Genomic DNA, 27,490 nt, shown 5'->3' with positions numbered 1-27,490 from the left:
CTAGTTCTGGTGGCAGAACTGTAGACTTGACCTCCAGCCCCCTACTTATTCTCTATGAATAAGCACTGAAAAAATCGTGGCTGTTATTTGCTCCTTTGCTTTCTAATCTTCTTGCTTTCCACTTCCTTCTGCTTGCATATGCTCTCTAAGGATGGTTAAGGACGGTTATAAATATGAACAGTGGAGTTCTTCATAGTTCCCTTTTACACAGTGGTAGTTAATACCATCAGAGCCACGGTAATTGGCTTTGGACACATCCAACGGCTACAGCCTCAGTCAAGTTATGTCTACTGATGGTTGGCTAATGTCTTTAGTTACATGTTTCTTTGGGAGAGAGTAACCGCCCCTGGAAATTGGGGGTGGAGTGTGGGGGAGGAAGGATTGCATCATAGAGATACCACAAGCCCCGAAAGATATCAAAAGTAACCATATTTTTTTTTAAGTGGGCTCCATGTGCAGTGTGCAGCCCAACGCAGGGCTCAAACTCACAACCCTGAGATCAAGATCTGAGCTGAGATCAAGAGTTATACTGACAGGATCACCGAGGCGCCCCAAAAGTAATTTCCTTAAAAAAAAAAAAAAAAAGTCTGACACACTTCCTTTCCACCCTCTCCTTTATGTGCACTGGCCACACTTGTCATATCTTCTATAACTCTTTGCTATTATTGTAAAATTGTCTGCCCTATGGCGCACCCTCCGTTTAGCTGTAAAGAGCTCTGGGACCCATACCAACTCTTACCTGTCTTGAATTCCTGCTTAACACAACGCCTAGAACACAGCAGGAGGGGCTCTTGCTTATTGACTAAGAGAAAGCTCATGACTTGGCTAATGGAACCTGGGTCTCCGGTAAGAGTAGCAAGAGTAGTCTCCTCCATCTGAGCCGCCGGAGTGCTCTAATTTGGGTAGCAAAGGGGTGAAATTTTCAGACAAAACACCAACCTAGGGGATAGTCAAGCAGGTGAATTTTCTCAGGGAAAAAAGAAAATTCAAAGGCCTTAGCAACTGGGCTTCCCTCTCGGAGAAGGTGAGGGGCGGAGGACGCTGTGCGCTAGTGGAATCCACCTGTCCCAGGGAAGGAGGGGGCCCAGGGCACGTGACTCCACTGTCTCCCCCCCCCCGCGCCCACCCCCGCGACAAGTCCCGCCTACCTCTCTCGCTCACTCAGCTCCTCACTTCCTTACCGGGCCGGGCTCCTGTCAACCAATCCACGCACAGAACATCGCCAGGTTGGGCGGTGGTTGGAGGACTCCGGGATCCGTCACTCGGAGACTCCGCCCCTCCAGCTTCCCAGCCTTCAGCGACGGAACTGAGCCGAGCGCTGGTGAGCAGCTGGACAGGCGGTTGCGGTAGGTGAGGAGGGGCAGGGCTGCCCAACGACTTAGATCCCCGGCCCGGGTTCCATCCCGGGATACCACAGAGGGGCCTCGGGGCCTCACTCATCCCGTCCAGCCAGTCCTTGAGGCCAGAGTGACTGAGGCCCGGGTCTGGACACCGGGGTTCCCTGCGCTCTTTGGACTTCCTAGGGAGAAGCGGGGGAGGCCCGGGGCTTCGGGCGAGCAAAGTTGTGCTTTGGGGGGGTTCAAACGACTTCGGAAAGGGGCTGGAGGGTCGTTGTGGATCCTGGCATCAATTCATTCAGGGCCACTGTGACATATCTGTCCCTTTTTACTTCTGGGCCCTTGCGCTGTCTGGGCTCTCACTCCTAGAATTATTCAGACCTTACCCCAGGCAGCCTTCATAATCTCAAAGGTCTCTCCTGAAAGAAGGTGTCAACCCATCCTGTAAGAGTATATGAAAGCCTCAGGCAGTGTAGTATTGAATAAGAACTTGCATTTTGGAGTGGCTCAGGTCTGGTTTCCAGTTAAGGAATCACCATATATCAGCCAAGTACCCTTGACTTGTTACCCTTCTGATCCTCAGTTCCTTCATCTGTAAACTGATGGAAATATCTCTTTCGGTGTTTCTAACTCTTAAAATAAGAACTTATAAAATAGGGACGCCTGGGTGGCACAGTGGTTGAGCATCTGCCATCCACTCGGTTGTCATCCAGGGGTCTTGGGATCGAGTTCCGCATCAGACTCCCCACCAGGAGCCTGCTTCTCCCTCTGCCTATGTCTCTGCCTCTTTCTCTGTGTCTCTCATGAGTAAAGAAAATCTTAAAAAAAAAAAAAGAATTTATAAAATAAGAATAAGGTATAAAGCCCAGCTTCTACATGTAATGAGCACATGGGCTTTACATATGACATTACTTTCTCACAGTTTTCACCAAGAAGCAGTTTTATTATCCTCCTGTATTTGGAACTCTGCAAGGCCTTTAAGTCTATGTCTTATTGAAGACAGATTTTAATTGGCTTGGACAGAATCGTTGCATTTTGGAGATCTTTGGAGAAAAGTGCAGAATTGTTGTCTCCATTGGAAATGTCTTAAAAATTGTGTATGTTAAAACATACTTAAGATTGGCCATTTAACCAGTTTTATTTTTTTTAAGATTTTATTTATTCATGAGAAACACAGAGAGGAGAGAGAGAGAGAGGCAGAGACACAGGCAGAGGGAGAAGCAGGCTCCATGCGGGGAGCCTGACGTGGGACTCAATCCCAGGTCTCCAGGATCACGCCCTGGGCTGAAGGCGGCGCTAAACCGCTGCGCCCCCCCCCCCTCCCCCCCCCCGGGCTGCCCTTAACCAGTTTTAAATGTGCAGTTCAGTGACACTCATATGGTTGTGAGACCATCAGGATCATCCATCTCTAGAACTTCCCAAACTGAAACTCCGTACTCATTAAACGATAACTCCCATTCTCTCCTCTGCCAAACCCCTGGCAACAACCATTCTAGTTTCCGACTCTATGAATTTGACTGCAGTAGGTACTTCATATAAGTGGAATCATTCGATATTTGTCGTTTTGTGTCTTGCTTGTAGATATTTCATTTTTAAAAGAACTTTATTATGAAAACAATTTGAGTGCAGAGCCAGAAGAGGAATACAACTATGCTTTTATAATCTTTATATCTGTAACACAGGACTCTAATAAAAGACATTTTAAATTTAGAGAAACTTCTTGAAAGCCTGTTACCTTCCTTCATTGGGTAAACAAATATCTGAGTACTGTATACTAATACTATATCCTTAAAGCCAGTCCTTACATTTCTGTTTTTCAGCTCAGATTCCAAATGAAAATGTTTGAGAGCATTGACTCTACAACCACAAGATCTGGCCCTGATCTTTGGGCTGAAATCTGCTCCTGTTTACCAAAACCTGACCAAGAAGATGGTGCCAATAATGCCTTCTCAGACTCCTTTATGGATTCATACCCTGCGGGTACAGGCCACAGGGAAGCCCCAGATTTTGCTGTTCAGCCAGCTACAAAGCCTTGGGCTCCCTTGCAGGATTCAGAAGTGTATTTAGCATCTCTAGGTAAGTTATATGGCTTTTCTTTTTATTGAATCAGAAGTTGGTGGCTTTAAGGAAACATGCTGAAGTTCTGTTACATCAGCTGGTTTCTATTCTTAATTATTACTGTTTTTTTTGTCTTCACCATATTTATTGTTGGATCTACTAGGTGGGTATTTCAGGTTGATTGTTGGGAAGGAGCACCCTTTTCTTTTTCTTTAAGATTTTATTTTATTTTTTTTTTAAGATTTTATTTATTTATTCATGAGAGACACACAGAGAGAGGCAGAGACACAGGCAGAGGGAGAAGCAGGCACCATGCAGGGAGCCCAATGTGGGACTCGATCCTGGGACTCCAGGATCATGCCCTGAGCCAAAGGCAGACGCTCAACCGCTGAGCCACCCAGGCGTCCCAGGATTTTACTTTGTAATCTCTACACCCATCGTGGGGCTTGAACTCACAACCCCGAGATCAAGAGTTGCATGGTCTACTGACTGAGCTAGCCAGGTGCCCCAGGAGCACCCTTTTCCTTGTATTTTCCTTAAAACTGTCTTTGTTACCTCCTGCCTTTACTGTTTCATCTGAATTCTGCTTCATTTCTTGGCATTCTGTAGAAGCCTCCTGCCTACTATTGATAGCGCATATATTCAGAGAACCCCAAAGTGTCAGACATTATGTCATCTGAAAGAAAAGGTCATGGCCCCCGAGCTGCACATGGAATTCTGATAAAACCTTTGTATTGAAAAACTACTGTACTAAAAAACTTATATTAAATAGATTGATTGTTGGACTAGGAACTTTTTTTTTTTAAGATTATTTATTCATGAGAGACACAGAGAGGCAGAGACATAGGTAGAGGGAGAAGCAGACTCCTAGTAGGGAGCCCAATGTGGGACTCGATCCCAGGACCCCAGGATCACACTCTGAGCCAGAGGCAGATGCTCAACCGCTGAGCCACCCAGGTGTCCCAGAATGGGAGCATGTTGACATAAAATTCATTCTACCTCGTTAGTCATTCCGCTGCGCCACCCAGGGATCCCTAGTCATTTAATTTTTTTTTAGTCATTTAACTTTTAAAATATTTCCTCAAAACATCTGTCCTGTGCCCTTAAGTGTCAGTATTTAGAGAGACTCCAAATACAGGAAAAAGATTCAGATTGTCCCATGCAAAGGGAAAGAAAAATATCAGTCTAGGGCAGTGATTGCTTTAGAATTGTGGTATCCTTTTACTAAACATCCATGAGACCCATCTATGTGTCATAAAACAAAACCTGGGAATAATTATTTGAGGAAGAAAAGAATAGAATAGAGTTTTCATGATCGCTAACTAATACCTTGGAAGAACAAAGGGAATTTTGTTAATGATATACTGGAGGAAAAAGATATGAGAAAAACACAAGTGGAATGATGGGTAACAAGAAACTTACAGGTGTAATGTGAAATTTGTCAAGAAGCCCCCAAAGTTAGGATAGTAATACTTGCAGCCATGGCCAAGGAGGTTGACAATTCAGTTCTGTGGCAGTCAGAACATCTGCTTAATGATGATAAGAAGAAGACACAACAACAATCTGAGAAAACTGGAGAACCAGATCCTACGCTTGTTGGGTACCCTGTGCCCAGGGGTTGTTAGAAACTTTAATGGATTTGGTGGTGATTTGATTGGTGAAGATTGGTTCAGAAAGTTAAAACTCCACTGATCTTTTCTAAAATCAGCTAAGAAGATGTTTAAGGGGCACCTGGCTGGCTCAGTCAGAGCATGCAATTCTTGATCTCGGGGTTGCAAGCTTGAATCCTATGCTAAGTATAGAGATTACTTAAAATCTTTAAAATTAAAAAAAATTATGCTTAAAATTTCATTTCTAAGGAATGAATAAGAGCCATTTCTTTTTTTTTTTAATTTTTATTTATTTATGATGGTCACACAGAGAGAGAGAGAGAGAGAGAGAGAGAGAAGGGCAGAGACATAGGCAGAGGGAGAAGCAGGCTCCATGCACCGGGAGCCCGATGTGGGATTCGTTCCCAGGTCTCTAGGATCGCGCCCTGGGCCAAAGGCAAGCGCCAAACTGCTGCGCCACCCAGGGATCCCGAATAAGAGCCATTTCTGTGGCTGTGGCAGAGCCTGGGAGGCAATGGCAGGCAGATTTGGAGTATGCAAATTTTCTTTTTCTTTTTTTTTAAAGATTTATTCATGAGAGACATAGAGAGAGGCAGAGACACAGGCAGAGAGGGAGACAGGCTCTCCGTGGGGAGCCCAACTCGGACCGATCCCAGGACCCCGGGATCACTACCCAAGCCAAAGGCAGATGCTCAACCACTGAGCCACGCAGGTGTCCCTGGAGTATGCAAATTTTCTGTTGCCTGTTTCTGCCTGCCCAACTTAGATCACACCCAGTTAAGTACTGAGCACACAGAAAAAGGAAGACTTTTTCCAGCCCAAAAGAGTGCCTTCCACCTTTAGAACCAAGGCCAGTGTAAAGATTGTTTTTATTGCCAGATAGACCTGTATCAAAAAGGGGTGGCTTAATTGGTTGAGCATCTAACTCTTGATTTTGGCTCAGGTCGTGATCGCAAGGTCATAAGACTGAGCCCCTGGTTGGGCTCTGCACTTGGTGGGGGAGTCTGCTTCAGGTTCTCTCTCTCTTTCCTTCAGCCCCCCCCCCCCCAATGCACACACATGCTCTCTAATAAATAATTTTTTTAAAGTTTTTTTTTAAGGTTTTTTAAAAAATATTTTATTTATTTATTCATAGACACATAGAGAGAGAGGCAAAGACACAGACAGAGGGAGAAGGAGGCTCCATGCAGGGAGCCCGATGTGGGACTTGATCCCGGGTCTCCAGGATCACACCCCAGGCTGCAGGCGGTGCCAAACCGCTATGCCACCGGGGCTGCCTTAATAAATAATCTTTTAAAAAAAAGTATCCACTACAAGCAACAATTAAAAACTTAGCCAGCACAATATGAATCCACATAATTCTCTTCATATCCTCAAGGAGGTAAAAACTCCTCAAATATTTAACACTTATCAACTACAGGCTTTTTGCATGGGTGAACTGATGATAACTTGCAGCAACAAAAGGTAGTAGTTATTTTGATATATGAGTACAAGCTGATGTGGCTTCTTTAGAAATGAAAGCAGGATTGCAAATCATAAAGTTTCAATTGGGTCTGGGCTTGATATTCACCCCTCTCCAAAAGGCCATTCTTTACCCATTTACTATCATTGAAGGCAAGGCTACATTAAAGCAGAAGGCAAATGGTGATACCCTTCCTTCTCTTCTTCAGTTGTTCCACACTTACACTTAAATGTAAAGAAGAGTAATTAAACATCTATCATCAGTAAGCCATGTGCACCATTCTCACTGGGATTAGAAGATGTTTGTTTTTTAAAGTTTTTTTAAAAGATTTATTTATTCATGAGAGAGAGAGAGAGAGAGAAAGAGAGGCAGAGACACAGGCAGAGGGAGAAAGAGGCCCCTCTCAGGGAGCCCGACATGGGACTCGACCTCAGATCCCAGGATCACACCCCGAGCTTCCAAAGGCAGACGCTCAACCGCTGAGCCACTCAGGCGTCCCAAAGATTTTATTTATTTATTCATGAGAGACATGGAGAGAGATAGAGAGGCAGAGACATATGCAGAGGGAGAAGCAGGCTCCATGCAGGGAACCCGATATAGGACTCGATCCCAGGACCGTGGGATCACGCCCTGAGCCAAAGGCAGATGCTCAACTGCTGAGCCACCCAGACGTCCCAAGATGTTGGTTTTTATTAGGTTCCAACATCCAGGCCACAAGTTGAGTAACTTTAAAAAATGTTGGGAGATTGCTTTTCTTTAATCAAGAATTTAGGGGATCCCTGGGTGGCTCAGCAGTTTAGCGCCTGCCTTTGGCTCAGGGCGTGATCCAGAGGTCCCGGGATCGAGTCCCACGTCGGGCTCCTGGCATGGAGCCTGCTTCTCCCTCCGCCTGTGTCTCTGCCTCTCTCTCTATCATGAATAAATAAATAAAATCTTAAAAAATAAAAAGAATTTAATTACACATAGAGATCTTAAAGGTCTCTTATTATTGAGTTCTCATTAAGCCAATTTTAATGTCTAATGAACCATTAGATCTTTCATCATTTTCTCTAATTCTTTCTCATGAGATTTGGAAACTACTTCATGTCACTGTAACAAAAAGAAAAACCATTTACTCCTCAGAGAGACTATTTTCAAAGAGGTGACACGTGTGTCAAGCCAGGGAAAACAAGTTATGCCTTTGAGAGATACCTGCTGGCTTCTGCGATTTCAAAGAAAATGTGCCATTGATTTATTTATGAGAGCCTATGGCTTTTCCCCTTTCTGGGGTTAAACATGTATTTGATACAATACAGAGTTAAGACTGGGGAAGGTAAAAGAAAAATGTATGTTCCCTCTACCTGTCCTTAAATAAAAAAAATGAGCTCTTTTGCAGGGAGTGTGGATGTACTCATCAGTGAGAGAATTTTTAAGTTGTCATCTTGCATTTTAGATTTAGTTTCATATCATACTCACTTTCCTTGTTAAGCTTCTTCTCTTCTCTTTAGAGAAGAAACTGAGAAGAATCAAAGGTTTAAATCAGGAAGTGACTTCCAAGGACATGCTTCGAACCTTGGCCCAAGCCAAGAAGGAATGCTGGGATCGGTTCCTCCAGGAGAAGTTAGCATCAGAGTTCTTTGTGGATGGACTTGATTCTGATGAGAGGTAATTGGTTCTCAATCCAGACAGCATTTCTCTTTCTCAAAGGAATTCGGGGAGAGTGACATTTGAGTCCAGAAATTGGTCAATATTAACATCAGCTTATCTGAGCTCAAAATAATCGTTTTTAATAAGGTTGCTCTACTTCATCTTGGTGCAGTAGATTTTGATAATTATTATTTTTGCAAAAAAGCAAATACTCAAAAAAAAAAAAAAAAGCAAATACTCGATCAATATCTTGATCACAGATTGAACAGAACTGAGGAGAAAGCACTGTCTTCATTTCTAAGTATACAGTGTGTTTGGGAAAGTAGTAGCCAATCAGCAACTAGAAGTGTGTCTTACCTGTGACTCGCCAGTGCCTTACAGAATTTCTGCCATACTGTAGGTATTCAAATCTGTATAGACTAAATGAATGAATTTCTTAAGCATCTACTGTGTGAAGACCCTGCCCATGATATAATGAGGCTGGGGTGCTGGGAAGATGTAAGGAAGTTTTAGGCCCCTTCCCCGCCCTTTTTTTTGTCCCCACAACTATCTGAGGAAAGATGACAAATATATATAAGGACACACCTAACAAAAGAAAGCAGTATAAGAAAAAATCTGGGTGAGTGGAAGTGATAAAACATGCTTTGGGAGTTGAGGGACCATTGAACTCTCTGTGGGCTCTGGTGTTTGTGTCAAAGAAGGCAGGACTCGAACCGTATGTGTAGGTGGGATGGATACAGAGAGGAAGAGGAGAGGAGAGGGGGAGAGGGCCTTCTGCCACAAGAGCGGGATGGTGCTTGACACCTGGGAAAGTGACTCTGCCGCTTACTGGTTGTTCTTGAGGAAGTAACCTGGGTGTGCTTCAGTTCCCTCCTCTGTAAAGCAGGAATAGGAGCTCTTCCCTCTTTGGGTTGTTGTGAGGGTTAAATAAGTTACTGTGTGTGAAGAGCTTAGAACAGACCTGGCACCTGGTAAGTACTATGTAACTGTTAGCCATTCATATTAGTCCTAAGGGAATTTTAAAGTTCAGTAAGAAATCATTCAAAATAAAAACATTAGTGAGGGAAGTAAAAGCCTGAATTCTAACTAAAGGTCTTAGGGAAACATCACCTAAGTTTGCAACATATCATTAACATTGATTTTAGGAGTCCCATGATGTAAAATAAAGATATGGCTGCTGAAATCAGGGACAGTAGGTGAATAAAGCTTAATAGTTACATTTTACTTCTTAATTTGCAAAGCATTTTCACTTACATTAGCTTAAATATTGCATCAGCATGTCCCCTAGATTCTTCAGAAATCCGTGTGGCATCTAAGGGCAGGCTAACTGCCTACCCTCTGAGGCCTCAGCAAATAATACACTGTTTTCTCTTTTTCTGTCTCTAAAGACGCAGCCCAGTTGAACCTTAAATCACCCCAAACACAAAAGACTTGAAGATGCCCACCTTCCCAACCCACCAGTAATTTGGTATTCTCTTCTCTCTCCTGTTGAATGTTTGCCTCCTTTCCAATACTGTGAAGAAAAGACAACATTTTGTCCTGCATAATTCTCAAGTAGGAATTCTTTTTCTTTTGAAACCAGATCAGCACCAAGGCACGAGTTAATGTTTCTGTGTGTTTATCAATACCTAAAATGATGTGAGGTTTCCTTTTCTATAGAAGCAAGCTGAAACAATTCTATGAAAAGTGTGCTAGATGAAGATGAAATGCACCTGGAGTACCTTAGGCCTCTGAGCTGTGCACACTTGTTCCCCTGAGCTGCCATCTGTGGGAACGCTTCTATAAGCATCATTACAAGTACACCAGAAACAGTAGATATGCATTTATTTGCAGATTCCAAAGTTTCTGTTTTAAACAGAAGCCATTTTATAGTGGAATTGTGTGATTCTTCATGTATGTGAAGGCCAGGTGGGTGACCCTCCTCCTGGCATGCTTTTGGAAGAGGAGTAATGGGCTGAGAAATCCTACTGTCTACAACACAATTCCCCCAGTTTTGGGTGTCTAAAATCTGCTGGTGACGACTACGGTTTAAGACTTTGGGCTATTGAAAAGCACAGAGTAAGGTTTACATTACTTGTTGTCATTTATAGTTTACTATGAACATCTCATAAGCTTTAGAGTGGTAGGTCTTGGGTACTTAAGGAAGATAGGAGGGGGCACTTTCCCCCACCACACAGATCCAAACCAAAAAAGAGCCCTCTGGCATAGTGACTATTTCTTTGTGGGAGAAATTGCTGTGCAGATGTTTCCATCTTGGGAGACTTGCTATAGGATGAAGTAATCAAACAAAAAACCCCCCAAAAAATGATGCTTAGTGTAACTAAGTGTTGTAAGTATAATCTAGTCTCAGATTGCCTCAGGTATAGGAGATTTCAAGATGCTCACTAATAATTTGCTATATTAAAAATAAATAATAATAATAATAATTTGCTATATATTTGAATGTTTCCTCCCTCGGACAATTTCCTCTCTAGTTTTGAGGGGAAAAAAAAGACAGAACTGAGGCATAAGCTCTTCAGTTATTCTCACCAAGCCTTCAGAGGCTGTGCATTTGAAGGGGGCCTGGTGCTGCTTATAGCCAGAGTGCCCACTAGGGGGTAAATTATGCTGCTGAGCTGCCAGGATGCACAGCTGTCCGAGGAGTATCGTCATTCTCCCCCGTTAGCAGTGAAAAACAATTGTAGGAAGAAACTGGTGGTGGGCGGGAAGGCAGCATTTGAGTAACTGAGATAATCATTAAGTAATTAATCAGCCGGGTCTGATGCAGCCACCCTTTCCTCCTGTTCTCTCCTAGCACCTTGGAACATTTCAAGAGGTGGCTCCAGCCAGATAAAGTAGCCATCAGTACAGAGGAGGTCCAGTATCTGATTCCTCCAGAATCCCAGGTTGAAAAGCCAGCAGCCGGGGACAAGCCAGCGGCAACGGAACAATAAATTACACACACACACACACACACACACACACACACAGACACACACACGCTGAGCAGCTGTCTTGGGTCCAGAGGGAACAGCGGAGAGCTCGTCAGAGCAACAAGGAGAAATCTAGGGAGGAGGGGAAGCCCACCCTCCCACTCAACAAAGCAAACAGCTGTGGGCCCCCTGAGGACTTGCTTGGGGCTGGCATGTGTGACTGTTGTGGATAAAGTGACTGACCCAGTGCATGCTGGATCAAGATACTGCTTTCCTCTGCATCTCACAGCTTGCCTGAGCTCTGTTGCTGCAGGTGAGAAGTCCGCAAAGAATCTTGTGAAGCAGCAAGTACAAAAGTATTTGCAGAAACTGTGGGTACCCTTGTGTATAATATATAAGCTAAGTGAGCCATATTTTTTCTTGCCTCTTCTGGATGTTCCTGCCTGTGTTCCCTGCATTCCCTTGGTTAATTGTCAGGGGTGAGTGGGCCCAAGGAAAAGAGAATCAAATCTGCCTCCTTGGATCCACACCCCATGTGGGGCTTCTCTAAGTTTGTAATAAATATAGGGCCTTTAGGGAAAGAGGCTGCACTTTTCCTTTGTCTGATTTGTTCCTCATGGAGAAAATGGACAAAAGTATGAAAACTTGGGTGTTTGTGTATATATATATATTTTTGGCTTCATGCATGGCTTCTCCCCTAACTTCCTCTTGCACTTAAAAAGAGCCAGGCTTCAAATTAGACTTGTAAATACAGTGTTGCTATCTGACACCACTCCTGAATAGTTCCAAGCTTGCTTGTGGCAGCTTTCCTGGCGGAGCCTGTGCTTCCCTCCTTTATCATGTTCTTGTTCAGTAAATGTTGTTCATATAAAACTTGTCTCATCATAATAGCAGTGCGTGTTGTGCTCTTGGCCTGCTTTCCCCCTCAGAGAGATGCTCCCAGGCACTATAGAGGTAAAGACATGTGCGTGACAATGTAGGAGAGCTGATACCTTTGCCTGCCTTCTATTTTTAACATGCACGCTGTGACAAGCCAGGCCTCAGTGCTCTTAGGGTAGGATTCTGTGGCTGTGGCTCTATGGAGCTTCTTGCTGGGTAATAGGTTTCAAATCCCTAATGATGAGCAGGGTGACCATAAAAATCTGCAGAGAACATGTGCTCCTATCTAAATCAAGTATTTGCCTTGTCTGAAAGGATAGGAATCAACCAGATAATTCTATATACTTGCTAAATTATACAAAGGGGAGTTGGCAGGGAGATAATTTCCAGACATACTTTCCTTTTTTAAAATTGATTAATGGTGTTAGCTTTATTCCTCCTGCTTTTTAACAGTAAGGTAGCTTTGACAGAGAGTGACCCTCTGTGTTCCCTAAACACTTTGAGGAAGCCAGACACTGACAATCATCTGGGCCTGGACTGAGCTTGCTAGTTGCCATCCCTGCCTAGGTTCAGGTGCTAGACCACACTCTTCCTACAAGGTCCTCTGATGGCTTTCAGGTGGATGGATAGTTGTTTTTTGTTTTTTTTTTTTAAGACTGAGTTTTCTTCTTGCTGCATGATAAACAAAAATGATTCTCAGTAACAACTTAAGAAATAAAGCAGTAAGGTCCCAAACACTCTCCTAAAGAGCAGCTGATCATCCGACAGAGAATGTATCCATACCAGAAAAGTGATTGTAATTCAGGCAAGATTCTAGCTTTGCCTATTCCCTACCTTCCATTTTCTACCTAAGAAACAGAAATTTTAGTGTGAGGAGGTGGCAAATTGAGTTAGCGGAACCAAAAAGGAACTTTTGGACTGGAAGGCTTTTAGCCTCATGTGAAAACCTGGGTAAAGTATGGGACAAAGATCCTGGATTTTCGGCTGCCTGCTCACGTAACTCTTTAATAGAGGCAGATTGCAAGAAGTGAGTCCAGTGAGTTGCAATTTTGATTCCTGAATTGGTTTAGAGATGACAACCTAAGTGATGGCCCCCTTTTTTTTTTTTTTTTTTTTTGAGTAGGCTCCATGCCCAGCATGGGGCTTGAACTCATGGCCCTGAGATCAAGACCTGAGCTGAAATAAAGAGTTGGATGCTTAACGAACTGAGCCACCTAGGTGCCCCAGTGATGGCTCTTAAAAAAAGGTGAAGCACCATTTACCAAAAACAAATTTGATATTAGCTCCCAAAGCTAACTTATTAATATAGACTGAACTTAGCTATTGAAATGGTACTATATTTGAATCTAAGAGTGTTGGGTGCTATCTTTATCTATCTTGTGGCTTATTGTGTGATCACAAATAAATCAAATGACCTCTTTGTGTTCCAGTTCCCTTTTAGAAATTCGACTAACCAGAGGAAAAATTGTATTGGCCAGAAATGCTGATTTATTTCCTTTGACCCTGGAAATTCCCAAGGAACTCCAGTTAGCACTTCCTCAAATCAGTAAAATGTGAGTTGAGAGGGCACTTTTTGTTACCCCAAGTGAAACAGAAAGAGCAAATGGAGCAATATTTAATGCTAACCCTTAGAGCCAAGTAAGGACAATTACCAATAGGGCAAAGCAGAAATGATTTGGCATACCCAAAGAAGGTTGGGTTAGAGCCAGGGAGATAAGTGAAGTGACTGTGACCACCACTGTTCTCTCCTGGCACATGGTGCTCATCACCCAGGGCTTGGTAAGATCAATGCTGGAATGGCACAGGCTTGTGTCCAGTACCTGTTCCAGAAATAGGCTCTGGATGTAGGCACAGAAAGTAAACAAACATCCCACCAGCTGTTGCTGAGATGTATCCCTCCCAGGCAGGCCTACCCACCAGGACTATTGCTGGAAGAGGGAAACCACCCTGGAGCCACTCCCTGGCCCTGCCTTGGGGTGACTCCCCAAGGTTGAGACAAGCTCCAGGCACATGAAGAAAGACTATTTTCCTGAACATTCCAAACCAGCCCAACCAGCTTTGGCCGTACTTGAGTTACAAGATTCAAGACAGGACGCTGCCATAGCAATCTTAGATTTGCGGGAGAGCTGTTTACTTGAACCCAGAAATGGGTTGTTTAAGGCACAGATTCATTCACCTTGCCAATATTTATTGAGCCCCTGCATGGTGCATGGTGGTGAATAAAGCAAAACCACATCTTCCCACATGGACTGATGGAGGGAGAGATAGGGCCTAGCTAATTAGTGCTGTAATCCCTAGTGCTGCAGAGTCAAGGCATTACAAAGGGTGCTTTACAGCATATGGGGAGGAGCTATGAGAGCCCTAGGCCAGTCAGGGTGGGAGGTAGGAGAAAGGTTCTGTTAGGGAAGCTGGATCCAGGAAAAATGAGTAGCAGTCAGACTGAGAATAGAGGGAGAAAAACATGGGGGCATAGCAAAGTCCCAGAAGAGGAAAACAGCACATACACAGGCCTAAACGCAAAAGAAAGTTTGGAGACAGGAAAGTAGTTCAGTGTAGTTGGAGCATAAAGAACAGAGGAGGAAGCATCAAAGGGTGAGGTTGAAAATGAATAAACCAAGGTCAGGTATAAAGGGCTTTGTAAGCCATGTTAAGGAGGTTGGATTTTATTTTAGGGTCAAGAGGGAGCTAATGGGTCATCTGTTTTTAAAGATGTTATTTATTTATTTATTTATTTATTTATTTATTTATTTATTTATTTATTTATTTATTTAAGGGATTAGGGGAAGCAGAGGGAGAGAGACAGGCAGACTCCACACCAAGCTCAGAGCCCAACATGGGGCTCGATTCCATGACCCTAAAATCACAACCTGAGTGGAAATCAAGAGTGGGACACTTGGGATCCCTGGGTGGCACAGCGGTTTAGCGCCTGCCTTTGGCCCAGGGCGCGATCCTGGAGACCCGGGATCGAATCCCACGTCGGGCTCCCAGTGCATGGAGCCTGCTTCTCCCTCTGCCCTGCCTCTCTCTCTCTCTCTCTCTCTGTGTGTGACTATCATAAATAAATAAAAATTAAAAAAAAAAAAAAAGGAGTGGGACACTCAACTCACTGAGCCACCCAGGGGCTCCACTAATGGGTCATTTTAAGAGGGGCAGTGACAGGATCAGAGTTGCATCTAGAAAGATGGTTAGGGCTGCCATGGGTAACACATGATTAAATTGATTAGGGAAGCACAAATTCACACTTGGCAAGGATAGTTCTGTACGAATTATGCAATTAGGTGGTTTGTGGTTTTCCCTTATTTATATTTTCTAGCCTAATTTCTTTGAAGTTATTGTTTCACTGTTACAGAATAAGTAGAATTATGTTTGGTAGCTTGCAAAGATGGACATATCAATACATCACACCCCCTCTTTCATCTTACAGTATGATGGGGCCACTCCTCTACTGGGATGTTAGGTCAGTACTCCCTCCCCTTAAACCTGGGTAGACCTATGTAATTGCCTTGCTAATAGAGTACAGGACAAATAATGTGACTTCTGAAGCTAGGGTATAAAAACATCCCACCCTCCCCCTCCCCCACTCCAACATGTTCCTTGGTTATTGTAAGCCAACATGTAGTATGTCTGGCTACCCTGAAGCCATCATACTATAGAAGCACCATGGGAAACAGGTGCTCCCAGCAGCTTAGCCCCCAGCTGTGTGAGTCTTCACACCCCAGGCATAAGACATAGAAGAGATTTGAATGATTTCAGGCCCCAGCCTTCAAGCCACCCCAGCTGACACCAAGTGGAACAGAGACAAGCTGTCCCTGCAAAGCCCTGCAGATTTTATGAACAAAATAAATGTCATGGCTTAAGCCACTGAGTTTTGGACTCGTTTGTTACTCAACAACAAATAACTGGCACGCCATGACCTGGGTTTCAGGTTTTATGTAGCTAATTTCAAGTATTTTATTTTTCAGTCCCTTCTAGTTTCTAATGGTTACAGAATTTTAATACTTATACTGAATTGCCGTATGGAGAGGAGCAAAATTGGATGCAGGGACCAGCTGTGAGGTGGTTGCAATTGTCTAAGGAAGAGATGACAGTGACTTGAGGACTTCTGTTTCCACTTAGGATATGGAATATGCTGCAAGAAAATGTCACTCCCACCCTAGCAATGAGAAATAGCCAGATAATCTACAAAACCATAGCTTTTCTTGAGTTCTCAGGAAGCTGAGGTCACGAGGCAATGAAATAAAACCTCTTCATTTTTTTAAAGATTTTATTTATTTATTCATGAGAGACACAGAGAGAGGCAGAGACATAGGTGGAGGGAGAAGCAGGCTCCCTGCAGGGAGCCCAATGCAGGACTCAATCCCAGGACTGCGGGATCATGCCCTGAGCCAAAGGCAGATGCTCAACCACTTGAGCCACCCAGGCGTCCTGAAATAAAGCCTCTTCAAGGAGAGAGAGGGACACACATGAACAGTTTCAACTTTAACAGAGCATGGAAGAAGGAGGTGACTGTCCTACAAGTGAGTAAGAGGAAACCAACAAAAATTTTAACAGAGCCTAAAAGGATACACATGCGCTAGCGTGTCAATTTAGAATAGCTTGGAGACTACTCCAGACACAGGAGAGTTTCTACTCACAGGTAAGCTTTCTTCCAGAGGCCTCTCCTGTAGTTCTGAGGAAAAGTGGGAGCAGGGCAGGACATGGGAGGCAGCTTTCCTCCTAAGTGGTGCGAGCATGCGGAGTAGATAAGGCAGCTGCTGGGGAGAAGACAAAAGGCCTCAGCTGCTTCCACAATCCTCTCTTCTTAGCAAAAGCCTTAAGCCACTGAGGAAGGGGCAACAGAGTCTTGCTTGGGGGGGAGGGGGAGTGATAAAAGCCAAACTCACCTGCTTCTGGGTAAGGAGTAAAAACGTTCTTGCCTTTTCTTTAATACTGGCAAAGATCCATTCAGTGAGGAAGAATGGAAGCAAAATCCCTCTATCCCAAAGGGAAAGCAGGAAACCATCACAGGCTGAAGATTCAAGCAAGGGTCTGTTCTGCTCCGGGGAGAGGGCAAGAAACTCTGGCCACCCCAAACCAACCACAGATATAAGGCAGAATTTGGCTTTCAGAGGGAGTAGGGGCAGAAATAATGAAAAAGCCCCACTCTTGACCTTGGGGTGTGTCTAAGACTAAAGGCGAACCAGGAAAACAGACACACACATCCTCAACCCACTGTGTCCTGCCCCTCCAGGAGCCTAGCACCACACGGCAAGCAACAGCAGGCTACTGCTGGTGGAGGGGCAGGCATGCAGGGATGGTTGAAAAGCTGAAGGTGGAGCAGGAACCCAGAGAAACCCTGACACCCCAGTCCCTAGTCTAAGCAGCTCACCACTAGAGGAATTCAAAGCCTATTTTGCACTGAAGTAATGGTGGTAAAAACAAGACCCAAACCCAACCTGATCCCTAACTAAACTGATTCAGCCCCTCAGACCAACAGAAGAGGAATGCCCACTTCTGGCCATAAATACCATATAGTTCAGGCTCTATTATTTACACAGGATGGGCATTCAGTACAAATTTATGAAACATACGAAAAAGCGAGAAAGAAAAAAAAAAACCCAATCCATCATCAAAAGATAAAGAAATCAACAGAACCAGACTCACAGATGACACAGATAGGAACTTTAAAATAATGACTAATATGTTAATGGGTCTAGTGAGAAAGGATGGGCAACCTGCATGAACATATGGGGAGTCTCAGCAGATGCAAGGAAACTATAAGAAAGTCAAATGGAAATGCTAGAAGTAAAAGACTTGATATCAGAGATGAATTCCTTCAACAAGCTATTTCATAGACAAGTACAGCTGAGGGGAAAAAAACAATGAACTTGGGAAAGGTCAATAGAACTCATCCAAGCTGAAACACAAAGAGAAAAAGGAGTAGGAGTAAGAAAATGAAAACCAGGCTTCTGAGATCTGTGGGGAAACAGCAAACAGTCTAATATATGTGTAATTTGAGTCCCAGAAAGTGAAGAAAGAACGAATGGGGCAGAAGCAATATTTGGGGAGATGACTGTTAACACAAACGAAGACATGGCACTGAGCCTAGAGAGAGATGGATGTGGGAAGCATGGAGGGGGAAGAACCATGGGAACTTGGTATCTGAGTGGAATGAGAGTGGAGTGAGAGAAAAGGAAGAGAGAAGCATGGCACCTGGGTTTCTGCATGAGGTAGTAGTGGGTGGTTAGCAAGTGGTGCCGGGATTGCCAGCCTGGCTTAGGTCTGCAGAGCCCATGTTCCATGGGTCACCACCCTGCCTCCTACAGGCTAGACTGGAGTGACAGTGGGTGGGCCTCTGCTCCTTGATGCCCCAGCAGGAGGCTATACTAAGCAGCAGTTTGCTGGCCCCCATGAGTCAATGTGTGGCTAAGAGGCGTATACATCTCCTGTCATTCTCCCCACCTCCCTTTCCCAAGGTCTACACATCACAGGCTGTTCTGAAGGAAAGGTTTTCTCTTTTCTCTTCATGCTGACCTGATCCACTTTTTAAAAATGAGTTCTTTTGCAGATAAGCAGGGAGGGATGAAGCAGAGGTGGGTGAAAGGAATGATGTCTGTGTGTGCATGTGTGCACAAGAAAGGAGATGAGTTACTGAGAGTTTATGAGTATTGTATTTTTCCCTTTTTTTTTAAAGTAGGCTCCACACTCCACATGAGGCTTGAACTCACAACCCTGAGATCAAGAGTTGCATGCTCTACCTACTGAGCCAGCCACGTACCCTGGGTTTTTGAGCATTTTATAGAATAGTACCACTTTGGGTTTTTTATCTTATGTCCATTTTGGATGAGATTATCCACTGGTAACTCAGCAGATGCCAAGGTGCAGCATGGTCTTCAGCAGAGTGTCTGATCAAATAAATCATTAGATATGGGAGACAGGATGAAGGATGTAGGCTGGATAAAAGCATAGTAGTATAAATTCACAGTTGTTTGAACAACCATCTAGAAAGTAAGCCATTGATAAACTGACAGGATGCTGGTTTCTTTTTTCTTCTTCTCTCCTCCTCCCCCTCACCTTTCCCCTTCTTCCTCTCCTCCTTCTCTTCTTTTCTCATTATTCCTCCTTTTTCTTTTTTCTGCTCAGCTCAACATTAAAAAAAAAAAGATTTATTTATTTAAGAGAGAAAGAGAGAGAGCAAATGGGAGAGGGGAGAGTGAGAGAGAGAATCCCGAAGCAGACTCCCCACTGAACATGGAGCCCTATCTGGGGTTTGATTCCAGGACCCTGAGATCATGACCTGAGTCAAAATCAAGAGTCGGACCCTAAACTGACTGAGCCACCCAGGCACCCCCAGCTCAACATTTTTATTAATGATTTGGCTAAGTGCATAGAAGGCATCTTTACCAAAAGTGAGAGGATAGGTAACTGATTGGCCAACAGAATCAGACTGTAAAAATTTTTATAGACTGGAATGATGGGACAAAGTATGAAATCGAACAGGGATAATATGAAGCCCTTCATTTAGGATAATAATAAATTAACTCTACAAATAGAAGACAAAAAAGAACTGTGTATTAGTTTATTCTAGTGACAGAAGCCAGACTCAATCTAGATTAAGCCATAAAGGGACATTGATTGAGAAGGACAAAAGTAGAGCTGGCCTCAAGGTCAGCTGGATCCAAGGACTCAAACAGGATATTCAATCTCCTCTTTCTTCCACTCTTAGCTTTTCTCTATTTCTTTCTGTGTAGGTATAGCAGGTAGACAACTGGAAGTTTTGCACATCATCCCAGTTCTGCACATCAATCCAGCCCTTCAACGCCATATATGAAAGGACTTTGATTGGCCTGGCCTGGGTTACATGCCCATTGTTGAACCAATTGCTGTGACCAGGGACAGGATACTTTTACTGGCTGAGCCTAGGTCACGGGCCCAAACCTATGGCTAGAGACACAGGGTACCATGGTTGGCAATCCCACCAGAACCATTTGAGAACGGGAAGTAGGGGAGAGTTGCTGTTACCTGCAGAAACACAAAAAGGATGCTGAGAAACCAAAACAACAGATGTTTGGTGTCCTTACGGTTCAATTGAGTCAGTAGTGTGTACCTGCCAACATTTATAATTCTAGGAATCAATAGTGGAAATGTACTTAGGGCTATAATAGTGTAAAAATACATTCTGCACTGCTCATATGACTCTGAAGCATCATCTAGGCACTATGAAAGAGGAACATTAACAAACTCACAGTGCTCGCTGGAGGAGGGGTCCAGAGTGAGGAGGCTCAGAAGATCATCTCATTTGAAGAAAGATCAAGGCAATACAAATTGACCTGGAAAGAGAAGATATGATAGACATAGTTGGCCTTAAAATATATGGAGGGGGCAGCCCAGGTGGCTCCAGTGGTTTAGCGCCGCCTTCAGCCCAGGGTGTGATCCTGGAGACCCGGGATCGAGTCCCGCTTCGGGCTCCCTGCATGGAGCCTGCTTCTCCCTCTGCCTGTTTCTCTCTCTCTCTGTGTCTCTCATGAATAAATAAATAAAATCTTTAAAAAATATGTATGGAGGAATCTTGAGTAGAAAAATGAAACACTGACATACAATGGACAAACTAGGACCAGTGGGAGGAAGTTTCAGGGAGATTGGTTACCATTCCTTACAAGGTAAACTTTCTTTTTTTTTTTTTTTAAGATTTTATTTATTTATTCATGAGAGACACACAGAGAGAGAGGCAGAGACACAGGCAGAGGGAGAAGCAGGCTCCATGCAAGGAGCCTGATGTGGGACTCGATCCGGGTCTCCAGGGTCACACCCTGGGCTGCAGGCGGCGCTAAACCGCTGAGCCACCGGGGTTGCCCCAAGGTAAACTTTCTAATAGCTGTCCAAGAATAGACAAGGCTGCCTTGTAAAAGGTAGGGGATCCCTGGGTGGCGCAGCGGTTTGGCGCCTGCCTTTGGCCCAGGGCGCGATCCTGGAGACCCGGGATCGAATCCCACGTCGGGCTCCCGGTGCATGGAGCCTGCTTCTCCCTCTGCCTGTGTCTCTGCCTCTCTCTCTCTCTCTCTGTGACTATCATAAATAAATAAAAATTAAAAAAAAATTAAATAACAGGTAGTGTGTCTGGGCAACCTGGGTGGCTCAGGGGCTTAGTGCCTGCCTTTGGCCCAGGGCCTGATCCTGGAGACCCAGGATTGAGTCCCACGTTAGGCCCCCTGCATGGAGTGTGCTTCTCCCTCTGCCTGTGTCTCTGCCTGTCTCTCTCAATCTCTCTCTCTCTCTCTCTCTCTGTCTCTCATGAATAAATAAATAAAATCTTAAAAAAAAAAAAAGTAGTGAGTCCCCTGTCACTGGAGGTGTTCAATCAGGCATCAGATGTAAAGGGGATTCCTGTATCTGACAAAAAGTTGGATCAGGTGCCCTCTAAGGTCCTTTCCAGTTATGAAAATCTATGGTTGTCCATTGGAGACCTACAGGCACTTCCTGCTAGTAAGTCCATCCCTGGACTCCCCAGAATCTGGGAAGGAGAGCTGGTGAGCTCTTTTCCCTTCCTAGATGATAATGATCTCTTCCAATGAACACTAGATCACTTACCAACAATCAGAGGGAAGTTCTCCTACGCACACCACCAAGCAATTCTCATACACCAGCAGGAGGTCCAAGAATCCAGCCCAATTCTATCACTATCTACCCAGAGATTGTATCAGATTCTGCAGGGTAAAGGTTCAGTCTTACAAGACTGTCCCCTAACTGCCACTTCAGATGCCCACTGCAAGCCCCGGGCTGTTACCTGTGCTTCTGACCAACTGGCTACAGATTGGAGGTTCCAACCACCTCCTCCTTAAGTTCAGTTAATCTGCTAGAGCAGCGCACAGAACTCAGGGAAACACAACATTTATCAGTTTATTAAAGGACGTGTTAAAGGACAGAAATCAACAGTCGGATGAAGGGATACATAGGTGAGCTTCCATGCCCTCTCCAGGCACACCACTCTCCACAAACTCTGTGTGTTCACCAACTCCAAAGCTCTCCCAACCTAGTCATTTTGGGTTATTATGGAGGCTTTATTGCATAGTCATGACTGAGTCACTGGCCATGGGCTGGTTCAGCCTATAGCTCTTCCCCCATCCCTGGAGGTTCCCAGCCTCTACTCACATAAGTTGTTCCTTCTGGCGACCAGCACCTGCCTTTTTTTGGGGGGGTCCATAAGTCACCTTCAGTAATAACAAGACATCTATTTCACCTTTCTGGCTCTGAAGTGTTTTCATAAACTGTGGATGAACACCAAATATATCTGAGAAATATATTTGGTCATCTAAATGACCAAGTATGCATTTCTTATAAATCATTTTAACATAGATGGGAGGCTGTGAGCAGGCACAGGAACTGTCCATCACAGCTGCAGCCAGACAAAGAGGTGGGCCAAAGGGGTGTGGGGCAAGGCATCAACAGCATCTGCCATGGTCCCTTTCCCACTTGGTCCAGGACCTATCTTCCAGAGACAGCATGGGACCTTTGATTTTCATGTTCTAGCCTCTGTGACCCAGTGAAATCTCCAGGTCAGCTAATTCTGCATAATCTTTTCTGAAGTCCACCCACAGCTCTTTTGGGTTGAAGTCTCCCTTCTGGGCTGAGCAACCTCAAGGGCTGTCTGGGCTGAGGTGCATGGGCACTGGACTCTCCAAGCTGCCACCTGTTCTGTTCTACACCCACATGTGAGCTTGGTACATGATGACATTAGGGCCACTGGCTGCATTGTTCACTCTACTATAATCAAGGCCAGAAATGGTTGAAGGCTGGATGGGCTCCAAGTTTCCTCTGCTGATGGCCTATTATTTCTTAAGAAGAAAAGGCTAAGAAAGACTGAGAACTCAAAGACCCTGAGAGACCTCAGTCAAAGCCTTGGAGACACTTTGGAAGATGGGAAATCAATGCACTAACATTAGAGGCAGGATTCCCCGTCCAAGTTGGTGTGCCACTCCAGTTACCACTCCTCTGGCCTTGTTCAGAGCTCTGAAACCCTTCTCTCTCGCTCCTGTTCCTCTCTCTCTCTTACCTTGCATTCCTGAGTCATACTCACTGTCTTTCCAGCCGTCCCTTCTGTCTTCCTTCATGTTAGTTACCTCCTGCTATGAGGCTACATTACCTCTGATGGTCACACGACTCCCTGATTTTGCCTCACTTCTTACCATCCCTGCTCAGTGCTCTGATACCCATCTCATCACCTGGGAGAAAGGGAGGCGGAGCTGCCAGTATTTATGGTGAGTCTGGGGTGAGATGGGCCTCCCTATGGGAAAGAGGGGGTGTGTGCTGGGGTGTGTTGGCGTGGAGTTCAGTTTTACCATTGTTAGATTAGGGCAAGGCAAATGGATGGCAGATGTTATCCAGCCAGTGGAAGAGCCTGGTCAGCAAATCAACTGAAACCCACCTAAGGTCTCAGGTGAGAGATGAGACAAAATACTGGATCCCACCTCAGCTCAAGACAAGGCACTTTACTGAGATGGGAGCGGGGCAGTGCGGGCTGACTCCTCTCCCACCTGTCCCCTCTTCCCTCTCTTCCTCCCTCAGGCTCCCTCCATCGCTCTTGCTCTTCAGTCGGGGCTTCTCTCCCCCTGTGCTGTCATGAGTTCCCTACGTCTCTCTTTGTCTCTTTTATCTTCTTTCTGTCTCAGACTCTGCTGTGCTTTGTTCATCATCCCCCAGTCCCCCGTCACTGAGACCCTGTCACCATCTCACTTTTTTGCCTCTTCACATTCTCTCGGTCCCTAAATATGCTTAGTTTCTCTTGGTCACCGTCAAAGGGACTGGCGTATGCCTCTGACTTGATCTGTTTTTCTGTGTCCGTCTGTCCATATTCCCAAAAGCCCTTTAACTCCAGAACGTCTGGCTGGAGTGGCTTTTCTGAGAACAGAGCCTGGGACAGCCACCCAACGTGTGTGTATGTGCGCGCACGCGGAGTCGGAGTCGAGGTGGCTGAGAACATTTCCAGCCCAGCGGTCGTCATGGTAACAGCCTGGGCGGGCCAGGCAGGGGACACGGCGAACCACGTGGGCTTGACCTTTCTGTGGGTGTCACGTTTGAGCGGGAGCTGGGGAAAAACAGCAACAACTGCTTCCCTCTGGCTTCCAGGCCACGCTGAAAGGAGAGAGGCAGAGAGGAGGAGAGAAGCGGGACAGCTGGCAGCAGAGGGAGAGGAGAGACGTTAGCCAGAGCCATCTCGAGACCGGGCGGGGGAGAGGGGCGCGAGCACAGGCCCGCACACACGCACACACCGCTTGGGGTCGGCACCGGGACTCCCACCACGAGCTGACCTGTGGAGGGCACCAGACATCGTTCCTGGAGGTTCAGCCCGCGCTTCAGCCGCCAGCCGCCAGCCGCTGGCCGCAGCTCCGGGTAGGTGGTTACTAAAAGGTCAGTTCCCCACACTCAGAGCTCCCCTCCAGACTCCTTCGGATCAAATGTCACTTTTTCCATATTGCAGAAGCCTCTATTGCTCTAAGGAAAATCTGCTAAGAGAAAAAAAGAGCCAAATGATTCTTGCAAAAATAGAAATATTATAAATGCAAAAGTCCAAAGAAAGACACTCAAAAGGCATTCTAATCCTCCTTCCCCTTTTCCCAGCTCTGAAGGTCACTCCACAGTTGCTTCTCATGCCCCCCGGGTCAGTGGGGAGAGATGAGGCTGGGTCCCGGGTCCACTTCTCTGGCAAGGGCACAAGAAGGGCCTCCAGATCTTTTGTTGCCCGTGTGTGATGGGGGCTTGGACTCACAGCTTTCCTCCTTGCCTGTAACATACCCATTCTGCTCCTTATCTTTCTCCTATGCAGCAGACATACAGGTGCCAGGACGAGGTGTCCACCGGTGTCCTGTTAATCCCGTGACCTCTTAAGGAGATGTGAAGGGTACAGGGTAGCCTCAGGTCAGCTCCGTAGAGAACACAACTCACCTGTGGATCTCAATTCTAGACTTTCTTTAAAAAAATTTTTTTTTAAAGATTTTATTTATTTATTCACGAGAGACGCAGAGAGAGAGAGGCAGAGACACAGGCAGAAGGAGAAACAGGCTCCACAGAGGGAGCCCGACGTGGGACTCGATCCCAGGTCTCCAGGATCAGGCTCTGGACCGAAGGTGGCGCCAAACCGCTGAGCCACCCGGGCTGCCCAATTCTAGACTTTCAAGTCATGGCCATGCAAGAAATCTCAAACCTTCTGGGAAACACGACTATGGAAAACAAGACCACCAACTCAGGGTGAAAAGTAAGGTCTTGCAGTGTACTGACAATCTACATGCAGGAAAGACATGAAGTGGACACTCACCAGCCAAGAGGTGGGTGACTTAACACACCAGCATTCCAGCCTTTTATTCAACAGTCAGCCCAAGATCCCCTTGGAGAACTGCCATTGTGCCACTCAGATAAAGGAAGGGGAAGTCTTGTGATTCTTGGCAGGAGAGGGGATGGCAGACCAAGTGGTCATGAGTTAGCATGCCTCCCAAAGGCTATTTGAAATGAGTCCTGATTTTGTATATTTGCAAGTGCTTACAGTGTTTCCAAAAATCCAGCAGTTTTGAAGCTAACCTCTCTTTCTCTGACTCAGGTTTAGGTGTTGTGGGCCTCTGTTTGCAAGTTGATTTACATAACCTTTTAGTTCTTTCTCTACAGAATCACTGACTCCTCCTGTCCCTTCCCTGGGGACAGAGGAGGTTCTGGGAACCTTTGAGTACCTGTGACTCCAGAACAGTAGGCAGAGGACAGGAGGGAAATTTGGGTGCCCTGCCGTCCCACACGAGACCCAGGCTGCAGCCTAGCACACAGGCCCTGCACCATCACTCTGCCTTGGCTGCAGCTATGTCCCTGTGTGAGCACAGGGCCTTTCTCTTCTGACCAAGCCCCTTCCCCCTAGATCTGCCTTTTTTCCATCAGCTCCTCAATTCACCCCTGATGCCCCTCCTGCTCAGCACCTGGGGCTGGGACAGCTCCCCAGGGATTTTTTTTTTTTTTTTTTTTTAAATAGTCTTGAAGCATCTGCGTACCTGAAGTGATGTAAACTGGGGAATGTGGGTCAGACTGGTGATTGTTCCCACCAGATCTGTGGCTCCTAGAATCCATCTGATCTCTTTCCACTCATGCTCTGGGCCAGGCCTGCCTCATCTTCTGGATCTGGATGTTCATGCACTAGAGCAGGCCATCCACTATTTCATGCCGATGCCTTTACTCACTCTATTCTCTTTGCTAAAAATCTCTTTTCTTGGGAATCCATGTTCTGCTTCAAGACTCAATTCGAATGCTACCATACAAGTAGAGCTCCCCTCAATCCACTTCAGGCTACTCTGCTTCCCTTAGAATTTGTTCTTACCACTCTCATAGTAGTCATGTTTCTGTTTCCACATCTGCCTCCCCACTGGAGGGTGTGCTGTCTGGAACACACTGGTCATATTGATCTGTGGATCCCAGAACTTGGCTCAATATTGCTCACTGAGTATTTGTTAATGCTGTTGGTCCTCACCCAGAGTAGACCCTTGGTGGAAGGTGTGAGCCAGAAAGGTCTCACACTCCTCAGAAGCAATGGTATATCTGCATGCCAATGAGTCGTGAGTGGCATATGTCATGCTGCCCTTTCCTTGCCAGACAACAGTCCCATCCTGACAAGGTCCCATGGTGCCAGGCTGATTGCAAGACAGGGTACCTCTCACCTCTAACAAAACCACAGCTTTGGCCTGTTGGCACCCCATGTGATAGAGATGCAACACCTGGCTGCCATCTGCATCCTTCCTCCCTAGCCTTGGACAGCTGAATCCTGTAGTTATGCCCTCATCCTTTGGCTCTACTGAGTCCTTTTGCTGCACTAAACAGAGCCCTTGAGAGTGGTTTTGAGTGGGAAGAGAGGGCTGGAGGCATCCTTCCTGTCCTCCTCCCTCTCCCTCCTCCTGGCTGGCTGCAGCTGTGCTGTGCGATGGGGAAGTGAGCACAGTCTTAATTACTGCTCAGCCCTGCTCATTAGTGCCTCTGGAAGCCAGAGAAGCCCCGAGTTAGGATGTCTCGATCACAGTGGAGGCCAGGGCCCCAGGTTTCCTGGCTGATCGCTACTCCCATTTCTCAGGGATTGAGTCTGTGTGACTGTGGATCCCTTTTTGGGCCTCCTGAGGGAAATGTCCTTCCCCAGGACGGGAAAAGCGCTAGAGCTGGAGAGAAGAGAGGGAAGAATGGGCCCCCTCGTGGGCTCTCACTCGTGTGTACAGAGCATCACGGGGACAACATATGGTGGAACATGTGAAACTCCAGTGCAATCAGAGAAAAATGAACAAATGATTAAATAAACCACATGTGCTTAAATCCAGCACATTGATGACTACCTTTGGAGGGACTTAGGCAAGCGACTGGTGCATTGTTCAGCCACTATTTTTTTTTTTTTTTTTGGTAGTGAAATGGAAAAAAAAGAACTGTAAGTTGCTGAATACTGAACAAAAGAAAGCCGAGTGAAGTGGGAGGGGGGAGAGGGGGAGGGCTGGAAATTGTAAATGAATAGGCCCGGTACAAAGTCCTTCACAATACCAACTTGTAAACACCCTAGAAGATCATATGAGATAATACACATGAAAGCACTTTTTGAACTGTAAAAGGCTTTGGAAATATACG

At 45.5% G+C, this 27,490-nt stretch overlaps 1 protein-coding gene and 2 long non-coding RNA genes across 10 annotated transcripts; 2 read left to right on the top strand and 1 right to left on the bottom strand.

Moving 5' to 3' along the window:
- Positions 1-1,196: 1,196 nt before the first annotated feature.
- CCDC32 (coiled-coil domain containing 32) lies at positions 1,197-11,893 on the top strand. Of its 6 annotated transcripts, none has more exons than XM_025473181.3 (4): positions 1,197-1,346; positions 3,163-3,413; positions 7,955-8,111; positions 10,888-11,893. In XM_025473181.3, the coding sequence occupies exons 2-4, from the start codon at positions 3,170-3,172 to the stop codon at positions 11,024-11,026; spliced, it is 540 nt and encodes a 179-aa protein (XP_025328966.1). In that variant the 5' UTR covers positions 1,197-1,346; positions 3,163-3,169; the 3' UTR covers positions 11,027-11,893. The 6 variants fall into 6 exon arrangements, with proteins under 6 accessions (XP_025328966.1, XP_025328963.1, XP_025328961.1 ...); XM_025473178.3 differs by having other exon boundaries at positions 1,207-1,321; positions 3,158-3,413; XM_025473176.3 differs by having other exon boundaries at positions 1,214-1,346; positions 3,158-3,413.
- A 4,274-nt stretch (positions 11,894-16,167) lies between these two features.
- LOC112676116 (uncharacterized) lies at positions 16,168-24,720 on the bottom strand. Of its 3 annotated transcripts, none has more exons than XR_004810767.2 (4): positions 24,169-24,720; positions 22,013-22,128; positions 20,110-20,193; positions 16,168-19,885 (listed from the first exon to the last, which is right to left on the bottom strand). It is a non-coding gene; the product is annotated as an uncharacterized LOC112676116 (long non-coding RNA). The 3 variants fall into 3 exon arrangements; XR_007407443.1 differs by lacking the exon at positions 24,169-24,720 and having other exon boundaries at positions 16,168-16,395; positions 16,519-19,885; XR_007407442.1 differs by lacking the exon at positions 22,013-22,128.
- Positions 22,208-27,270, top strand: LOC118352874 (uncharacterized). The gene is made up of 3 exons (XR_007407444.1): positions 22,208-23,118; positions 23,214-24,250; positions 24,684-27,270. It is a non-coding gene; the product is annotated as an uncharacterized LOC118352874 (long non-coding RNA).
- The last annotated feature ends 220 nt before the right edge of the window (positions 27,271-27,490 follow it).

Source organism: Canis lupus, chromosome 30 (assembly GCF_003254725.2).
Source record: "Canis lupus dingo isolate Sandy chromosome 30, ASM325472v2, whole genome shotgun sequence".
Classification (NCBI taxonomy): Eukaryota; Metazoa; Chordata; class Mammalia; order Carnivora; family Canidae; genus Canis; species Canis lupus.
This window is presented reverse-complemented; position numbering and strand designations above follow the sequence as displayed.

Coding starts and splice junctions, on each gene's coding strand:
- CCDC32 (XM_025473181.3), top strand. CDS start 3,170: ATGAAAATGTTTGAGAGCATTGACTCTACAACCACAAGATCTGGCCCT. Junction 3,414..7,954: donor AGTGTATTTAGCATCTCTAG/GTAAGTTATATG, acceptor TCTTCTCTTTAG/AGAAGAAACTGAGAAGAATC. Junction 8,112..10,887: donor GGACTTGATTCTGATGAGAG/GTAATTGGTTCT, acceptor GTTCTCTCCTAG/CACCTTGGAACATTTCAAGA.